Source organism: Coenobita brevimanus, chromosome 7, assembly GCF_032717465.1.
Source record: "Coenobita brevimanus isolate Jiangsu-jjx chromosome 7, ASM3271746v2, whole genome shotgun sequence".
NCBI lineage: Eukaryota > Metazoa > Arthropoda > Malacostraca > Decapoda > Coenobitidae > Coenobita > Coenobita brevimanus.
In genome coordinates, this window is record NC_136960.1 from 37,704,871 (window position 1) to 37,723,217 (window position 18,347).

The 18,347-nt window shown below is 42.4% G+C and overlaps 1 protein-coding gene across 1 annotated transcript in view; it reads left to right on the top strand.

Annotated features, from left to right (window-relative positions):
* The first annotated feature begins 517 nt into the window (after window positions 1–517).
* The window catches only part of LOC145405309 (DCC-interacting protein 13-alpha-like), a 60,153-nt gene continuing 42,323 nt past the window's right edge, over window positions 518–18,347 (top strand). The window contains exons 1-6 of the mRNA XM_080276731.1: window positions 518–577; window positions 3,930–4,088; window positions 5,219–5,293; window positions 7,411–7,527; window positions 12,982–13,104; window positions 14,944–15,122. Coding sequence (XP_080132857.1) covers window positions 518–577; window positions 3,930–4,088; window positions 5,219–5,293; window positions 7,411–7,527; window positions 12,982–13,104; window positions 14,944–15,122 — 713 coding nt within the window. The remainder of the gene's footprint in view (window positions 578–3,929; window positions 4,089–5,218; window positions 5,294–7,410; window positions 7,528–12,981; window positions 13,105–14,943; window positions 15,123–18,347) is intronic.

The following is an 18,347-nucleotide window of genomic DNA, read 5'->3' on the forward strand; positions in this document are numbered from 1 at the left end:
CAGGACTCTACCCACCGTTACTTTTAGCTTATTGTTTTTCGAGCGGAAATTTAGCGTATTTGTGACAGTAGATTGGTAACCCTAGTTATGGCGGCTGCAGTTGTCAACAAAGCAGACGGAAACTCGAAAATCGAGCTTTGACTTTTTTTTTCTGTCATCAGTTTGCGTACAGGCGAAGGATATATAATTCCAACGTGGGTCTGAACGGCCTCAATATTTTGACGGCGGCGGAAAGCGTGATCATTTTATTCTTGGTGCTGCCAGACTTGCTTACGAGTAAGGAGTGGCCACAACAATAACAAATTATCTGCGCTGCCCCCTGTTTGTGATAATTTCTGTCGTTTGTTTAGTCAAATTGATTTCCAGTATAATTTATTCTCTACCAGACGATTTAAGAGTGGCCACAAGAACAAAGACATACTGTACTGCGCCTGCCCCCCACTCATACTAATTATTTTTTTTTCTTTTTTAAAAAATTGATACCCTTCGTTAGCTGTATTAGTCAGATTTTAGCCCAATGGCCTCACAAATCTTTGATAAACTTCCCCTGGAAAATGCTTTGGAAGATTCCCCTCAGGTAAGAGTAACATATTTAGGACAAACTGCAGGAAAGCTAATGTTAACAAATGATGAAATATTAAGACAGTGACTATCTTTTATGATTTTGAATTTATGTATTACACCCACATTCAGCAGATATATAGTTTATGTTACTTAAGATTGTATACACAAATTATGCTATTATACCTTAACATGTTCCACAAGAGCACAGTGTTAGGTGTATTGACATCAGTGGTGGTGTGAGGGCAATGGGTCAGTTGGGACCCAAACTCACTCATCTCCAAATGATAATAATTATTAGAAGAAGAAATGGAATCCAAAGGGGAATGTAGGGAAGAGTAAAGTTATGGTCTTTAAGAGACATGAAGTCACTGACCATACAGTGAGGTTAGATGGTGAGGAAATGGAAAATGTGAGTGCATTTAAGTACTGGGGTAGTGTGATAAGTAAAGATGGAAGTTTAGAGGGTGAAGTGCTTAAAAGAGTACAACAAGGAAGAAAGGTTGCTTGTTCATTGAAAGCAGTGATAAGAAACAGGGAAGTGAGCATGGAAATGAAAAAGTTACAGCATGACAGTATTGTGATACCAACTCTAACATATGGAAGTGAAGCTTGGACCTTGTTGGAGGGACAGAAGTCAAGAGTGAGAACAGTGGAAATGAGTTATTTGAGAGGAGCACGTGGAGTCACGTGGAGAGACAAATGAGAAAGTGAAGGAGAGTTGTGGTGTGGATGTGGATGTGGTAGGAAGTGTTAGGAGAAACACACTGAGGTGGTTTGGCCATGTGAACAGGATGGAATGCAAGAGACTGATGAGGAGAGTGTATGTGAGTGATGTGGAAGGGGGGAGAGGGAGGGGGAGACCAAGGATGATAAGGAGGGATGAAGTGGAGAGGTATATGAGAGAGGGGGATGTGAGCTGGGAGCAGGACAGTGAAATGGCAGGGGACAGGACGACATTTAAGCGATTTTTTTTGTGGCCATCCCTTGTAGGATTGGGGCATCTGGCAATAGATAGATAGATAACGTAGTGATATTAATCATCATCATCATATTTATCATGATAATGATGATGGTTATAATAATAATACTGGAACTGGTAATAATAATCATGAAATTAATATAGTACAGGTAATTAATACCATATAACATGCAGTAGCTACATGCCTTAAAATAATCCCATCTGTGGTAAGCGATTTTTGTATACACCGTGTGTTAGGAGTGTAATGATATATGACAGTGAGACCTTGGCATATACTGGTGTATGGTAGTGAGACCTTGGCAGTGTAATGGTGTATGGTAGTGAGACCTTGGCAGTGTAATGGTGTATGGTAGTGAGACCTTGGCAGTGTAGTGGTGTATTTTTTTTTTTTTTATGCGCTCGACTCTGGGCATAGGCTTCACAGCCTGCTCCCGAGGCTCAGTAGTCCCCCTACACACCATACACCTCTACATTCCACCACTTCGGCACTAACACCCACCGTCCATATTGAATACATGCTAAGGCTGTCTCATATAGGACTGGTGTATTGGTATTTGCGGGGGTATTTTTACATGTCAGCGGGTCTTCTGGTAGAACGGTAAAGTCCGCTTTGTATGAAATTCAAATCCTTGAACTGTTCCCTGCCCCAGCGGGGATTTGAACCTGGGTCGGTAGGCCCGTGGGCCACCTCTGTACCGATTGAACCACCTCCTCCCCCAGCAGTATACTGGTGTGTGGTAGTGAGACCTTAGCAGTATACTGGTGTATGGTAGTGAGACCTCAGCAGTGTAATGGTGTATGGTAGTGAGACCTCAGCAGTGTAATGGTGTATGGTAGTGAGACCTCAGCAGTGTAATGGTGTATGGTAGTGAGACCTCAGCAGTGTAATGGTGTATGGTAGTGAGACCTCAGCAGTGTAATGGTGTATGGTAGTGAGACCTTGGCAGTGTAATGGTATATGGTAGTGAGACCTCAGCAGTGTAATGGTGTATGGTAGTGAGACTTTGGCAGTGTAATGGTGTATGGTAGTGAGACCTTGGCAGTGTAATGGTGTATGGTAGTGAGACCTCAGCAGTGTAATGGTGTATGGTAGTGAGACCTTGGCAGTGTAATGGTGTATGGTAGTGAGACCTTGGCAGTGTAATGGTATATGGTAGTGAGACCTCAGCAGTGTAATGGTGTATGGTAGTGAGACCTTGGCCGTGTAATGGTGTATGGTAGTTAGACTTTGACAGTGTAATGGTGTATGGTAGTGAGACCTTGGCACTGTAATGGTGAATGGTAGTGAGACCTCGCTAGTGTAATGGTGTATGTAGTGAGACCTCAGCAATGTAATGGTGTATGGTAGTGAGACCTCGGCAGTAAAGGAAGAGAATATTCGTAGGCTCAGACGTACAAAAATGACAATGGTTAAATGGATGTGTATTGCGTCCTTGAATGCGAGGCCCTGGGGGGGGGTTAAGATTGTGACTGAAGAGTTGAGAGGAAGGATGAGACTGGAGCCCAGTACTGTATGCTGTATTGGTTGTGTGATGAAAAGGGATAAATTGAGTTTTTTTTTGGCACGTGGAGTGGATGGAGGATGACGATTGGATGCGGAAAGTGGGAAGTGTGAACATCGGGGGTAGGGTTGTGAGAGGCAGACCAAAAAAAGACCTTGGACAAGGTCATACAATAGGACCTCATGAATAAGGGGCTGAGTACGAAGGCTGCCAGAAATTGAGTAGTGTGGAGAGCTGCTGTTAGGTGACCAAGGCCAATGCATGTAAGCATGTAAGTGCCTTTGTATACAATATGAATGAATATTGTTATTATTATTATTATTATTATTATTGTTATTATTATTATTTATTATAATTATTATTATTGCTATTATTATTATTATTATTATTGTTGTTGTTATTGTTATTATCCATCCATCCATCATCCAATCCTACATTGTCCCATGAGGAACATAGGAGCCCAGGGCAAGGCAAGTTGGTCCCGACATTTAAGTTGAGAGTGACCAGCCTCACTCATCCCGGAGTCGCATTATGTGACAAGTGAACCCCAGCTACTTCTTGGATATAAACCTGCTCCGATTCAATCTGATTGGAGCACCTTAATTACTCACTAAACTACCAGGCGCCATAATTTAGTTATATCGTTACCACCCAGCATAGTACAGTAAATGGTTTCCTGGTGTACGGGAAACAATTTGGCATGTCACTCAGTGTGGAGTCACCCATCGGCAGAAGGAAGAGGAAAGAATGAGGGAAAGAAAGATAGAAAAAGAAGGAAGGAAGGAAGAGAGGAAAGGACAGACACCCAAAGCAGCACATCATTGAGTGAGTGGATGGTGAGCGCCCCCCGTCTACCACAGAATATTATTGTTATAAATTTTCAGGTTAGGACCTTGGTGGGAGTATTCAGTGGAGACTCACAGGCATTGAGGGAGTATGTTGCGACCTTGCACCAGTTATCATCCAAACTTGTTGCTGCACACAATCAACTGACATCTTCCTACCAGGATTTGGCAAAGCACCTCAAAGCCTATAAGAATATTGTAAGTTCTTTTTTTCCATTTTCATTTTGATGCTAGAGAGGAATGCCTTCATTTGGTGGCACTGAAATAACCAGATGGATCCATTGCCCAATTATGCTGATGTTTCTTAACTCCCTCCCTGTCCCCTGAGAGGAGAATAATGGGCTCTGGGAAAAAAAAAAAAAAAAAAAAGCTTAACCCATGCCATGCTGAGTCTTTGTAAAGGTAGCTTGCCTCCCCTGAATCACTGTTTCATAACCAGTGTAAATTGTACCTCTTATGAGGCTTGCAGCGTGACCCATGCAGACCTTCATTGTACCTCATATGAGGTCTGTAGCTTAGCAAGGGTCAAGCCTGCAGTCCACTGGGATCATGTCCAGATAAACCTGAGGCTGCAACATAGATAACCCATTTCAAATTAGTTATGTGAGAGAAGTATGTACAGTTATGTGGAGAGAGAGAGATGGGAGGAGGGGAAATGAGTTATTTTCAAAAATTATGTGTAGTTCTGGAGAGAGAGAGAGATGAGGGGAGGGGAAATGAGTTATTTAGGAAAATTATGCACAGTTGTGGAGAGAGATGTGAGGAGGGAAAGTGAGGTATGCTATTTGAGAAAAATATACCGTATGCAGTTCTGGAGAGAGAGAGAGGGGGGAGGGGGAACGATAATAAAGTTATATAGCACTGTGTTGTTGATATGAATGTTCTTGTAAGTGTTGGAGAAATTACCTTGAGGTGATTTGGTCATATGGGGAGAATGAAAGACTGACCAGGAGAGTGTGATTGAGGTGGAAGAGGAGACTGAGTAATAGGCAGAGGTATGGAGTCATTGTGTGGGTTCAGACGTGGATGTGATCCCAGTGGACCACAGGCTGAAGTTGCCTTTCTATTGCAGTCCACAGTCCTCCTTTCAAGAGATAGGGAGGGTTGAGGGGCTTTTGTATAACTGGGCACCAACACACTGGTTATATCAGCACCACCGTGTGAAGGCTTCCCTCTCCAGCACCTCTCCTTCTTTGCATTGTGGACCTCACCTCATTCTTTGATGGGAAAAGGAGGTCCAGATGATGATGGTGATGATGACGATAATGGTGGTGTTGATGCTGGTTATTAAATGTGGTAATGTTGATTTTTTTTTTTTTTCTTTTTAGAGATTCTCCGTTGATAATGATAAAGAAGGAATTGTCGTCTCAACCCTGGACAAGTTTGCATCACAGATATCAGAGGTGAGGGATATTACTCTGCTACACTTTTTTCATGGGCCCTGGCGAGAAGCCAACATGTGATGGTGCTATGCAACTTTGGTGAAGCAAAACAGATGCCGTGTCCTTCTGGGAGCCAGACACTCATATTTCCCTTTACCATGTTGTGGGAAGGACCCTGGACTTACCCTGGGAAGGCAGTATCTGGTATCTGCCATAAGTGGGTCCCTGATCCCTGCACAGTGTATGTACTATACTGTACCTGTAGGAGGGACCCACAGAAGCAGTTACATGTAGTTGTTAGGCCTGCTTGGACAGACAGATCAAGGTTAAGTAACAATACTGTAACTAGTTTCCTTTAGCATGAGCTAAAATTGCCATGCTTGTTGTGAATACTAATGTGCCCCAGTAGATTAACACTAGGAAATGTTGTCAATCATGAAGAAGTTATTTGGAAAGACTGTAGAACTATAACATTTCTGTGTACTGCCATTGAATTATGCAAAATAAGTTGCAGAAAGAAAAAATGTAACTGTACTTTAATCTTAATGCCTTCACTCTGATGTATATCCTCTTAAGATTTACATATACAGAACTACATATCAGTTGTATTCGTTCTTCATTCTCATGTATTCTTTCTGTATTTATGTTGTATTCTTTTTGTATTATTCTGCCATATTATCTATTCCTTCTTCTGTATTTTTATATTCCTGCTGTGTTCTTTCATCATTCTGCCATATTTTTGTATTCACCTGCTTAAAGGCTGCCATTAGCGGCTTCCACTTGATGTAAAGTCACTTCCTATATTCAGTTAGAAATGAGCCATAACTCGGGAACCAGTTGGACTGTAAATTGTTTTAGTCTTCAAGTTAGAGCATTTTAACGGTACCTTGCTCTAATAAAAATATTGATACATGCGCTGGTTTTTGGTGTGTTAAGCCCCTGTCACAGATACGCGACTCAAGGGCCAACCGTGGCGCGACTCGAGGTCGTGTCCTACTTGGCTCCTGCACCTCCCGACTGGCCCCAAATCTGCTTTGCTCATGACTGCGTAACGACCGCATTAGGACTGCCTCATGACCGGCCGTGATGTCCTCAAGAACGCGACAAGATCACGCAGCGACCGTGAGACGACGGAGCTACGAGTCTTCAGATTTGAAATTTAGCTAATTTTTGTCAGCCACGACCGTGACACAACCGCCCACGAATGCAAGATGACTGCGTGATGCATTTCGGGAATGCACCTCGACCCCTTCGCGACATCCCCACGACTGACCCATGGGACGGGGCATCACACATGGACCACCAATGACACCCAGCGTGGGGCGGGGCATCACAACTGAACCACCACTGATGCCCAGCATGAGGCGGGGCATCACACCTGAACCACCAGTGACACTCAGTGTGGGACAGGGCATCACACCTAGACCAGCAGTGACACCCAGCGTATCACCATGGACCTCTCCTGTGTCTAGTCAGTTGATGAGGGACACGCAGTCATAATGTTTGTTTTTATCGGCGACAGCATTACGACACGCAATGACCGCATCACGACGCATCCAGTTGAGCTAAGACTGTGTCATGACCAATGTACGACACTCCTGACTGCAACGCAACTGTGACATGACTTATGGCAAGTTGTGAGGCCCGTCGAGTCATCCCAGCGGCTCACGAGCGCCCTAAAGAGTGCGGACTTTGTCGGCAAATCAAGGGACGATCGATGAAAAAATGCGTTACGACCTTGAGTCGCACCGCGGTCGGCCCTAAGGTCGTTTGTGTGTGACAGGGGCCTTACGGTAACAAACAAACATACAAAGATCGGATCATTATGACAGATTCTGTTCTCTTAATATTTTATTCTGTCATATTTGTGTTCATTTGCTGTATTCTTTCTGTATTCATTCTGCTGTATTCTTTTCCCACTTATTCTGATGTATTCATTCTTTGTTCTTCCATATTATGTCTGTATCCTTCTGTATTTCTTCAGTATACAGTAGTATGCATTCTGGATTCTTTCTGTATTCATTCTGTTGTACTGTATTTTTTTCCCATTCATTCTTCTTCCTGCCATATTATTTCTGTATTCATTCTACTGTATTCCAGCTGTATCATATTCTTTGTATTAATGCTGGTGTTTTCAGATGAGTACATGGGAACACATCGTTGCCACACAGATTGCTGATGGTGCTGTGTATCCTTTGTCAAGATTCATTGATACGGAGCTGCATGACCTTGACACCATGGCAAATTTGTACCATGTGAGTACAGTACAGTATTATTATTATTGCAGTACCAGGAGACGTGACACTCGCACAGGTGAAGAGTGCTGTGAAGTGGCTGAAAAATGAGAAAGCAGCTGCAGTTGATGAGTTGTATGCAGAGATGCTTAAGTGTAGTGGAAAGAGTGGAATGAAGTGCTTGTTGGAGATACGTAAGAAGGCATGGATGAGTGAAACTGTGCCTGCAGAGTGGAAAAAGGTTGTGATTGTACCCCTGTACAAAAATAAAGGTGAGTGAAATGAGTGCAAGAATTATCATGGCATAAGTAGTAGTACTAGTAGTAGTTGTTCCCTAGGCAGTCTGGCCGAACAGCCTCGATCCCCTTAGGAAGGCCATGGCCAAAACCTGGCTTTCCCACAGAGCTCTCAAAGAGTGTATGTTGTGTTGTTTGCATAGGTGATTGTGTGTAATGCAGTCTTCCATAATGTGCTTAATAGTATGGGGTGCTGTGTTACATCCTGGGCAGGCATCAGCGACGGAGTCATCCAGCCTCTTCTGGTAGCTTAAGAGGGCTGGATGGTGTCCACATCTCAGCCTGGCCAGGTGTACCCTGTCCTTACGAGGGAGATGGGATTCAGAAGGGTGGATGTCAGGAGACTGTGCATGCAGCTGTGTGCTGTCTTTAAGTGACTGAATGGAGCGGTGAGTGATTTGAGTGTGGATATGCTTCTGGAAGCTGGTCTGAGGTGGGCGAGGGGGGAGAGATGACAGTATTTGTGTATGGTATCGTGTGCTGGGTGTTGTTTTGATATTCCTTTGTGTGTGTGGATGTGCTGCCATGTAATGTAGTGGATGCCATGGGTTTGTGGAGGCTGCAGCAAGAAACTGGGTGCCTCTCATGTCTAGGTGATCCTTGACTTTGAGGACTTTGGTTTCTTGATGTGGGTGGTCTGTGAGTATAGTAGTTGTGCAGCCTGTGATTATTTTTAGGGCCTTGTTCTGTATGGTCTGTAGAGTGTTGTAGTGTGTTTTGGTGAGGTTAGGAGCCCAGGCAAGGCTTGCATAATTCATCACTGAATGTATGTATTGTTTGTATACTGTGGTGGTGGTTTCTTTGTTGTGTCCGAATGTTGTATGGGCAAGCGACCTCAAGGCATTGAGTCTTGGTGTTATTTTATTTTTATTGTTTGTGATGTGTTGATTGAATGACATTGATGTATGTTACACCAAGGATTTTGAGTGTGTATGTGTGTGGTAGGGAAGTGTTGTTTATGGTGAGGTGTGGGATGTTACTGTGTTCTGTCCAGAGTGTGAGAAGGGCCACTGTAGATTCAGCTGGGGCTATTTTGAGCCTGTTTGTGATGAACCATTCGTGTAGTGTGTTGAGGTAAGGTTAGAGGTTGTGTGCATCTGTGTTTGCATTTTGGTGCATACATGTAAGTGTTATATCATCTGAATAGGAAACGATTGTATCTGTAGTGTGTAGGGTGTGGGTATGTCGTGCATGTATAGGTTAAAGAGTGTAGGGGACAAAACAGATCCTTGGGGGATGCCATTTGTGAAGTTTCTGATGTTCGAAGACTGACCGGCAAATGTTACGTTTGCACATCTGCCTGCTAAGTAGTTTGCCAGCCATCTTTTTGTGTTATTGTGCATGTTTGTGTTGAGTATTTTGTTTGTGAGGTTGTGGTGGGGGATGGCATCAAAAGCTTTGTTGATGTCTAGTGTGACTAGGAGTGTTCTGTGTGGTGGCCTAGCTGAATTCATGCCATCGGAAACTCTCTGTGTAAGGTCTGTAAGTAGGGTATTTGTGGAGTGTAGTGGCCTGAAGCCATGTTGTGATTGGGTTAGGGGAATGTGAGGTGTGACTAGTTGTTGTACCAGTCGTTCAGTGACTTTAGAGGGGGTGCAGGGGAGTGTGATGAGGCATAAATTTATTGAGTGTGGTAGGGAAGGTATATGGAAGAATTATTTTAGAGAAAGTAAGAGAGATATCAGAAGTCCTAGTGAGTGATGAACAGGGTGGCTTTAGGAGTGGCAGAGGATATGTGGATCACATATTTACAGTGAGACAGATAGTAGAGAAGGCTTGTGAGAAGGACCATAAGGTGTTTATGGTATTCATGGATCTGGAAAAAGCATATGACAAAGTGGACAGAGAAGGATTGTGGAAAGTTTTGCGTATGTACGGTGTAGAGGGTAAGCTGCTAGGTGCCGTCAAGAGTTTTTATGATGGTAGTGAAGCATTTGTAAGGGTTAATGGACATCTAAGTGAATGGTTCACGATCAGTGTGGGCATGCGACAAGGTTGTTTGTTGTCCCCATGGTTGTTCAGTATATACATGGATGGGTTGATGAGAGAAGTAAAAATACAAGTACAGTAATGGAGAGAGGGATGGCGTTGGTAATGAATGGTGAAGGATGGAATATCTCAAATTTGTTGTATGCTGATGATGCAGTACTGCTTGCAAATACTGGACAAGAACTTGGTAGGCTAGTGCAGAGTTTCGTTGATGTCTGTGAGTGTCGTGCCCTGAGAGTAAATGTAGAAAAGAGTAAAGTGATGGTTATTGAGAGAGAAGGTGACTCCCAGTGGGATGTTGCAGTGAATGGAGAGAGACTGGAATTGGTGAGAGAGTTCAAATACTTGGGTACAGTGATAGAAAAGAGAGGAAAATGTGCAAAAGAAGTTGAAAGTAGAGTGACACAAGGATGAAAAGTAGCTGGTGCAATGAAGGCCTTGAGAAGAAACAGAGGCTTGAGTGTTGCAGCTGCACGAGGCTTACAGGAAGGAGTGTTAGTGCCAACTTTAACATATGGATGTGAGACTATGATATGGCATGAAAATGAAAAGGCAAGAGTGAGAGCGGTGGAGATGGGACTGCTGAGGAATGTATGTGGATAACAAAAGGTTGATAGGATACGAAATAATGTGATTCGTGAAAGATGTGGAGTGAGGAAGTTGGTGGACACCAGAATAGACGAGTTGTCGGTTCTGGGTAAACATGGCCAGTGCACTCTGCCACGTACTTAAAAACTTTCGGTATATGTATCTCTTAATTTAATTTATCATTTGCACTGAACAAGACGAGATAACTTTAATTCTTTGCGGCTGGAGGGAAGGAGCCGCCATGTTGGCGATGACGTCAGCATTCACACTGCAGAGGACGCTCCAATCCATCACACAGTACTTTACCAGTAACAAAAATGATAGTTGTACCTACATGGCCACCGTAGATCCAAACTACCCCTTTCAGGTATGTTGTGAAGGAATATTTTTCATGGTGTAAATGGGTGGTACCTGTTAGGTAAGTAAATTGTGGTGAAATCGACCAGAAGTAGCTTACAGCTACACCATTCCCGAGCGGTGCTCGTACCTCATGAGGTGGAAAGTGTTAAATGTATGCCGTACAGTATCAGTTGTATGAGTTTATGATGGTATTATGCTCATATTTAATATTTGACCTCTTCATTATTAGTTTTCTGAAGAAAAAAAACAGTTAGTGACTCAACTACAGTACTTCAGGGGCGTGTGGCAAAATGCCGAATCGGCGGTCATTTCCCGAATGAACACCGAATTGGCACTTTTTAATTGGTAAGTGTTATAGATTTTATCACCATAGAGGTTCATACTTACCTAATTATTCGAAATCTGGTCAAATTTTTGTATTTAATTTTACCTTTTAAAAAATCTGGATTCACAGCGAAAACATGCTAAAATTAGCGGAAGTGTTTCTCCTTGCCTTGGCAGAATTCTGCCTTGTATAATTATTAATTTAACATACAAATGCACTTATTTGCACTTTAAATCAGTATCTGTGCAAAACAGAAGTCTGTCAAGGCATGTTGGCGATCTAAAGTAGAAATACCTGCTAACCTTAGCACGTTTTCGCTAGACCCGTAGACGTACTGATACGTCACACAATGGCAAAGTTCATAATTTGCACAATTTTCAATTTTCGCGCGTGATTTTTGGTACATATACACAGGACACCTTCCTCTACAAGATGCCAGGCAGGGACAACGCCTTACCCCGCATGACCTCCCCCCCCTTCCGCACGACATTGTCTCGGCAATTCACCTGTTACCAGTGATCTGGCCAATAAAGACATTCAGGGCCAGAATGATTCCCCAATCTATGTCAGTGTGGAGGACAAAGTTTATGTAGCATTTGAGGAAGATACAGTCAGAAATGATGATCAGGTAATGTCGTCAAAAAAGGTCAGGTATGTTGATGTGTTAGTGAGTGAAACAATGCTTATATTGCCTGTATTACTGTTTGAAAACAAATATACTCTTGTACTACACATAAATTCCTACCAAATAAATAAATAAATACCGTTTATGAGTGGTGTGGAATAGTTACCCTCCCATAGAACTCGTTTTCTTTGAAGCCAGCCTGATAGAAAACCCAGTAAGGTAAGGAGTACTGCTACCTCTGTCGAGTATTTTACTGTAAGCCTCAGGTGAGCGATTTCTCTATGAATTTTCGGTGTTTCTCACCAAAAGCAGAGGTTTGAGCCAAAAAAATTTTTTTCCAACATCGGTTGGGATTGGAGGGAGTCAGTGGTGGAAAATCGACTGGGACGGGGCCGGTTAAAAATACCTTTCATTAACTCTTAAGTCTGTCATGTGTCCCATAGCTACATAAGTGATCTAGGATTTCTGTGTTTTTCATTTTTTAAAAATATCCATTTGCTTATACTGTACACTTTTTTAGGTGCTTTAACTGGATGTTGTCAGTATGGATCTCCTGATGGGTTTTTGGGTAAATTGCTCACACATTGCTGCTCAGGGAAAAGGAACTGGTCACTCATCTAAATGTCTGAGCTGAGTACCCTGTCCCTAGACCCCTTCTCTATTTGTAGGACAACAGTGGATTTGATGATGATAATTTTTTTTTTTCTTATGTTGCTCATGAAATTTTTCATTTCATAAATAACTCTGAGTAGCAAAATTCTGGACGTGGTAGGTTCTGCTGTATAACCCTTTCCATCCATCATTGAATCCAGACATTTTAGGGGGGGGGGAGAGAGAGAGAGAAAAAAAAAAAAATTACAGTGTTAGAAGGTCTAGCTGCAGGAGAGAGGGAAAGGAGGTGGGATGGGAGAATGGGGGATAGAAGGAAGGAAGTAGAGCTCACTCCTTAGCAGCAGTATGTGGGCAATATACCCCAACCACCCATCGGAAGTAGACCCACATGGGCCACATCCGCCTGGAGCATCTAACTCACGCTAGTCAGTTTGTTTTCATTTGATAAAGATCTCTAACCTCTTTCAGCTCAGATGATGACCAAGTGTAATCCTACTAGAAGGTTGTTTTTAACCAAGCAGACTCATTCCTACGTCAACCATGGCTCATCATAATTCCTGCAGCCATGGCATTGTACAAAACAGTAGACTGTATTCGAGTTGTGAAAGTGGCCCAGTTTTTTAGATGAAAGCCATCCAGCTGTGGTATAATTCTGTCCATTTCTTCTTGAACATAAACAGAATGCAGGCAGTGACCTCGAGAGAGCCGTAACGCGCTACAGCCGATGCCGTCGAAAGGACCCGGAGCACGAACGCAGAGAAGCAAATGAAGATGTTTATGTCTCCAGGAAGAAGTTTCATCAGGTAATTTTAACCCAGTGATTTTGGGAAGTCCTAAGTTTTTAGTATTAGGAGGAGGATATTCATAGGCTTAAATGTACAGAAATGAGAATGATTAGATGTATATGTAGTGCATCCTTGAATGACAGGCCTGGGGGGTTTAAGATTGTGAATGAAGAGTTGAGATGAAGTTTAGGACTTGAATGTATTAGTGTTGTGGTTAGAAGGAGTAAATTGAGATGGTTTGGGCATCTGCAGACGGTAAAGGATGACAGTTGGGTGCAGAGGGTGAGAGGTGTGAATATTGAGGGTGGAGTTTTGAGAGGCAGGCCAAAAAAGACCTGGGTTGAGGTCAAAGAGTGTGGCCTCAGGGGTAAAGGACTGAACAGAGAAGCTGCTAGAGATTGAACAGCATGGAGAGCTACTATTAGGTGACCAAGGCAGAGGCATGCATGCATGATGAAGCCTTTATAACTGAAAGAAAATGAAAGTAGCGTCTGGATTCTGGGGGCCTAAATGGTGAGTGAAGGAGAGTGTGACCCATTCATTTAGACAGACTTTGGATAGTTTTTGCTTTTAAAGTGCTAGGAGTGGAGTCAGGATTCTGGAGCTTAACCCATGGATTGCACAATTATCTTTTTTTATCCCACAAAAAATGATTTTTTTTTTTTTTTTTTTTTTATTATAAACTTAAAGATAACCATCCAGGGCATCATCTGGTAAAAAAAAAAATTATACTCTCTCTCTCTCTCTCTCTCTTCTCTGTGTAGGGCCATGTGTAATTTTTTTGTAGGGGAGTTGTGAAAAAATGAAAAAACAAAAATTTTTTGTTTTTGTTTATTTAAACTTGATGATAAACATACAGGGCATCATCTGGTGAAAAAAAAAAAAAAATCTCTGTCTCCATCTTTGCATAGCGCCATGTGTAATTTTGCGTAGGGGTGGAGTGGTTAGCGGTGATGCATGGCCAGCACAACCTGAGCTGTGGCTCGCAACGTGACGCTACCCAGCCTGAGCTGTGGCTCCCAATCCACAGGTTAAGATGGTTGGTGAATGAGAGTGCAGCCATTTAGTTGGGTGGATTTTGGTTGTTTTCTCCTTTTATCAGGCTCTTCTTGCTCTCAGGACCATACCTCGTCCACTTCCTCATGTAACATGCTTCCACTTAACATGTTTTTCACACTAAAGTTGTTTAATCAACATAGGAATACATCAGATACCACTCCAATGTTCATTGTTAAGTGGGGAAGGTCGTGCAGAAAAGGATTAGGCTTTGATATAACGTACAACACACCTCAAAGATAAGGAGCTGATTCGTGAGGCTGCCAGAGATCGGGCAATGTCATGAAGAGCCACCATTAGGTGACCAAGACTGACACATGCAAACATGCTGGAATCTTTATGAATGATACAATATGATACTCCAGCACAGATCTCAGTATTCCAGTGTTACCATATTTGCTTATGAAATTTACATTTATTACACTCTAGTTAAACCCAGCCACAACATACACAGTAAATTATAATGAAAATTTTTTGCAACTCTTCCATATAAAATTCTTCTAACCAGCACAATCAGTTTTCAGTTCCTAAGCCTTGTCATTCATCATACCATGCTTTCAGACATACTCATTTGCTGTATCTATTCACCTTTTTGGCCTGCCATGCCTCCCACTCATATACTATATCTGTCCACTTTCTTCTCGGCTTACTATGTCTCGTCCCACCTTCAGATTCAAGCAGATTTAAAAAAAAAAAAAAAAGTAAAATAACTCAAACAAAAACAATTCACTGGATTGAAGGGCATTAAAAAAAAAAAAATGTTGATGGAGAGGAAGAACTGTAGACATATTTTTCCATTAGATGGCACTACACTACTATTCCAAGCTGAACCTGATGCAGTACGCTCGCAAGTCGGCCTTGCTGGAGCCTGTGCTGGGGATGATAATGGCCACACGCACACACCACTCTTTGGCACATGAAACTCTCGTTGCCCAGGACCTCACTGACTTCTTTTCCAACATCAGTGTCTGTGCCAAGAGGTCAGTGGTGTTTTCTATGCCCGTTCAATTTAGTTTTGGTTAGGTAGGGTTGTGTTATGGTAGGTTTAGGTTATGTAGGATTGAGGGTAATTCTTTACTAAATAGGTACGGCGATTCTACCTAGTGTATATTGTAACAAATTTCTGAAGGTAAGCAATTTTGGTACATACTCTTTTCAAAGCCAAAGATGGCTGTTGTGTATATATATACGCAACGACTTATCTTGCTCTCATGTTCCTGAACTTGATTCTTCTGAATTCTCTTCACTCTTTAATTTTCCCTGGAATGATTATTGCTTCCATGGCCGGGAGCCATTTGAGTGTGCCTTGCGCATAGTGGAGGTTATTCTCTCGGGCGTGGAAGCATACATTCTTTTCTCATATCCTTTGACTAATGCAAGAAAGCCTTGGTTTAATCACGCTTGTTCTAAGGCTATCCGTAACAAGAAGAGGACCTGTAAAAGGTACTGGAGCCAACCTACCCCTGAATCGCATCTTTTATACGTTTCTGCCCGGAATCGTGCTAAGTCTGTTCTTCGCTCTGCTAAAAATAATTTCATCCATATTAAATGCACTCAGCTCTCCAACTCGAATTCTTCCTGTTCTTTCTGGCACCTCGCCAAAAACCTTTCTAACAACTTTATCTCATCATCCTTCCCTCCTCTTTTCTACTCTGATGGCTCTGTAGCTATTTGTTCTACTGATAAAGCAGATCTCTTCGTTCAGACTTTCTCCTCCAATTCCACCTTAGATGATTCCGGTGTTGTTCCTCCATCACTTTCCCCCCTCTGAGCATGGCTGACATTAAAATTTCTTCAGCTGATGTATTTTCTGCCATCACTGGCCTCAATACTAACAAAGCATATGGGCCTGATGGAGTCCCTTCTGTTGTTCTCAAGAACTGTGCTTCTGTGCTTACACCCTGCCTAGGCAAACTCTTTCGCCTTTGTCTATCAACTTGTACCTTTCCATCTTGCTGGAAGTTTACTCTCATTCAGCCAGTCCCAAAGAAGGGTGACCATTCCCAACCCTCTAACTATCGCCCAGTTGCTTTAACATCCTGTATCTCAAAAGTTTTCAGATCATTTCTTAATAGAAAAATTTTAAAGCATCTTTCCTGTCACAACCATCTTTCTGATCGTCAGTATGGGTTCCGTCAGGGACGCTCCACTGGCGATCTTCTCACCTACCTTTCAGTCTCCTGGTCATCCTCCTTTCGGGACTTTGGCAAAAGCTTTGCCATTGCACTTGACATCTCAAAGGCTTTCGATTGAGTCTGGCATAAGTCTTTTATTTCCAAACTGCCCTCTTACGGTTTCCATCCTTCTATCTGTGCCTTCATCTCTAGCTTCCTTTCTGGTTGTTCTGTAGCCGCTGTTGTAGACGGCCATTGTTCTTCTCCCAGATCTATCAACAGTGGTGTTCCTCAGGGTTCTGTCCTATCACCAACTCTCTTCCTTTTATTCATCAATGACCTTCTAAGCTGTAAATCTAACCCTATCCACTCATATGCTGATGACTCCACCCTTCATCTTTCCATTCGGTTTCCGCAATGTCCATCTCAGCAGTTACTTCAGCAAAGAAGGGATGAGGCTATGGCACACCTAATGTCTGACTTGGCTCGTATCTCTGACTGGGGTAAAAATAATCTTGTTGTTTTTAATGCATCAAAGACTCAGTTCTTACACCTATCAACCTGACAAAATCTTCCACAGGTATACCCACTAATGTTTAATAATATTCAGCTTAATCCTGCATCATCCTTGAACATGCTTGGGGTTTCATTTACTCGGGACTTATCTTGGAGAGATCATTTTACATCTCTTGTAAATCTGCTTCCAAAAGATTAGGTGTGCTAAGCCAACTCCATTCCTTCTTTACCCCTGCACAATTGTTGACTCTATACAGGGGTTTTATCCGCCCCTGTGTGGAGTACAACTCTCATGTGTGGGAAGGCTCTCCACATACAGCTCTTCTCAATAGGGTGGAGTCAAAGGCTTTTCGTCTCATTTACTCTCCTCTTCTTACTGACTCCCTGCAACCTCTGTCTCTTCATTGCACTGTTGCATCTTTATCTCTTTTCTATCGCTACTTCAGAGGTCACTGCTCCTCTGAACTGTCTGCATGCATTCCTTGACCCTTACGACGGGCGCGTAGCACCTGTCTAGCAGCAAACTCTCATCCCTTTTCTGTCCAACTCTCTAATGCAAGAGTTAACCGTTACTCCCAGTTCTTCATTTATGCAACAGGTCAACTCTGAAACTGTCTCCCTCCATCTGTGTTTCCTGCTTCCTATGGTCTCCAGTCTTTCAAACTCATTGTGTCCAGGCATCTCAAAATGATTGGATCTTGAATTTGGCTCTCTCCTATATTTTGTTTTTCTCTTGGAAGGAACAATAATTGCGGGCTCGTGGCCTTTGGTTCCTTCTTCGCATTAAAAAAAAAATAATACAACACAGACACTTAACTGTTGAACTGTGACCACAAGAAGTGATTGGAAAAAGACAAAATATACTTATTTTGGGGTACAGTATTTAATTAAGAGGCCAGGTCACCCACAGCATTGTTTGCTGACAGTCTCTCCAACTGGCCGCATCGTTTACCAACCAACCCTCTGACTGGACACATTGGTGTATCCCGTTTCAAAACAATAGGAAACTGAATGATTAAACCAGACCTTACCTAACCATACCAAACCAAATCAAGCCTAACCTCACTTGCATTTAAAAGGCAGCTTTCAAATTTAAAAATGTGTTTTTGGAATGCTAAATATGGCCAGCTTCTGGCAGAAGTTGACAGAATACATTCTAAATCCTCATTTTCAGCTTTCAGAGGTAAGCGTATAAAAATGTCCAGTAGCTGTGGTAATCCAGGAATAATAACAAGTAAGCTGTGAAAGACTCATTTCAATTGAAAATATGGAAAGGCTGCACCTGCTTGGTAAAGAATTAATGGGTTGAGTTAGGTTAGGGTGGATGATGTTAATTTAGGCTAAGTTAGGTAGGGATATGTTAGCTTTGGTTAGGTAGGATTAAGTTAGGTTAGGTTTGGTTAGGTATGCTTAGGATAGGTTAGTTTTGGTTAGGTAGGGATGGGGTAGGTAAGGTTTAATTCAGTTAGGTTAGTTTAGGTTAAGTAAGTTAGGTTTGGTAAGGTTACATTTAGTAAGGTTTGGTTAGGTTAAAGTAGGCTAAGTTATGTTTGATCTGACTGAGGTAGGTTAAGT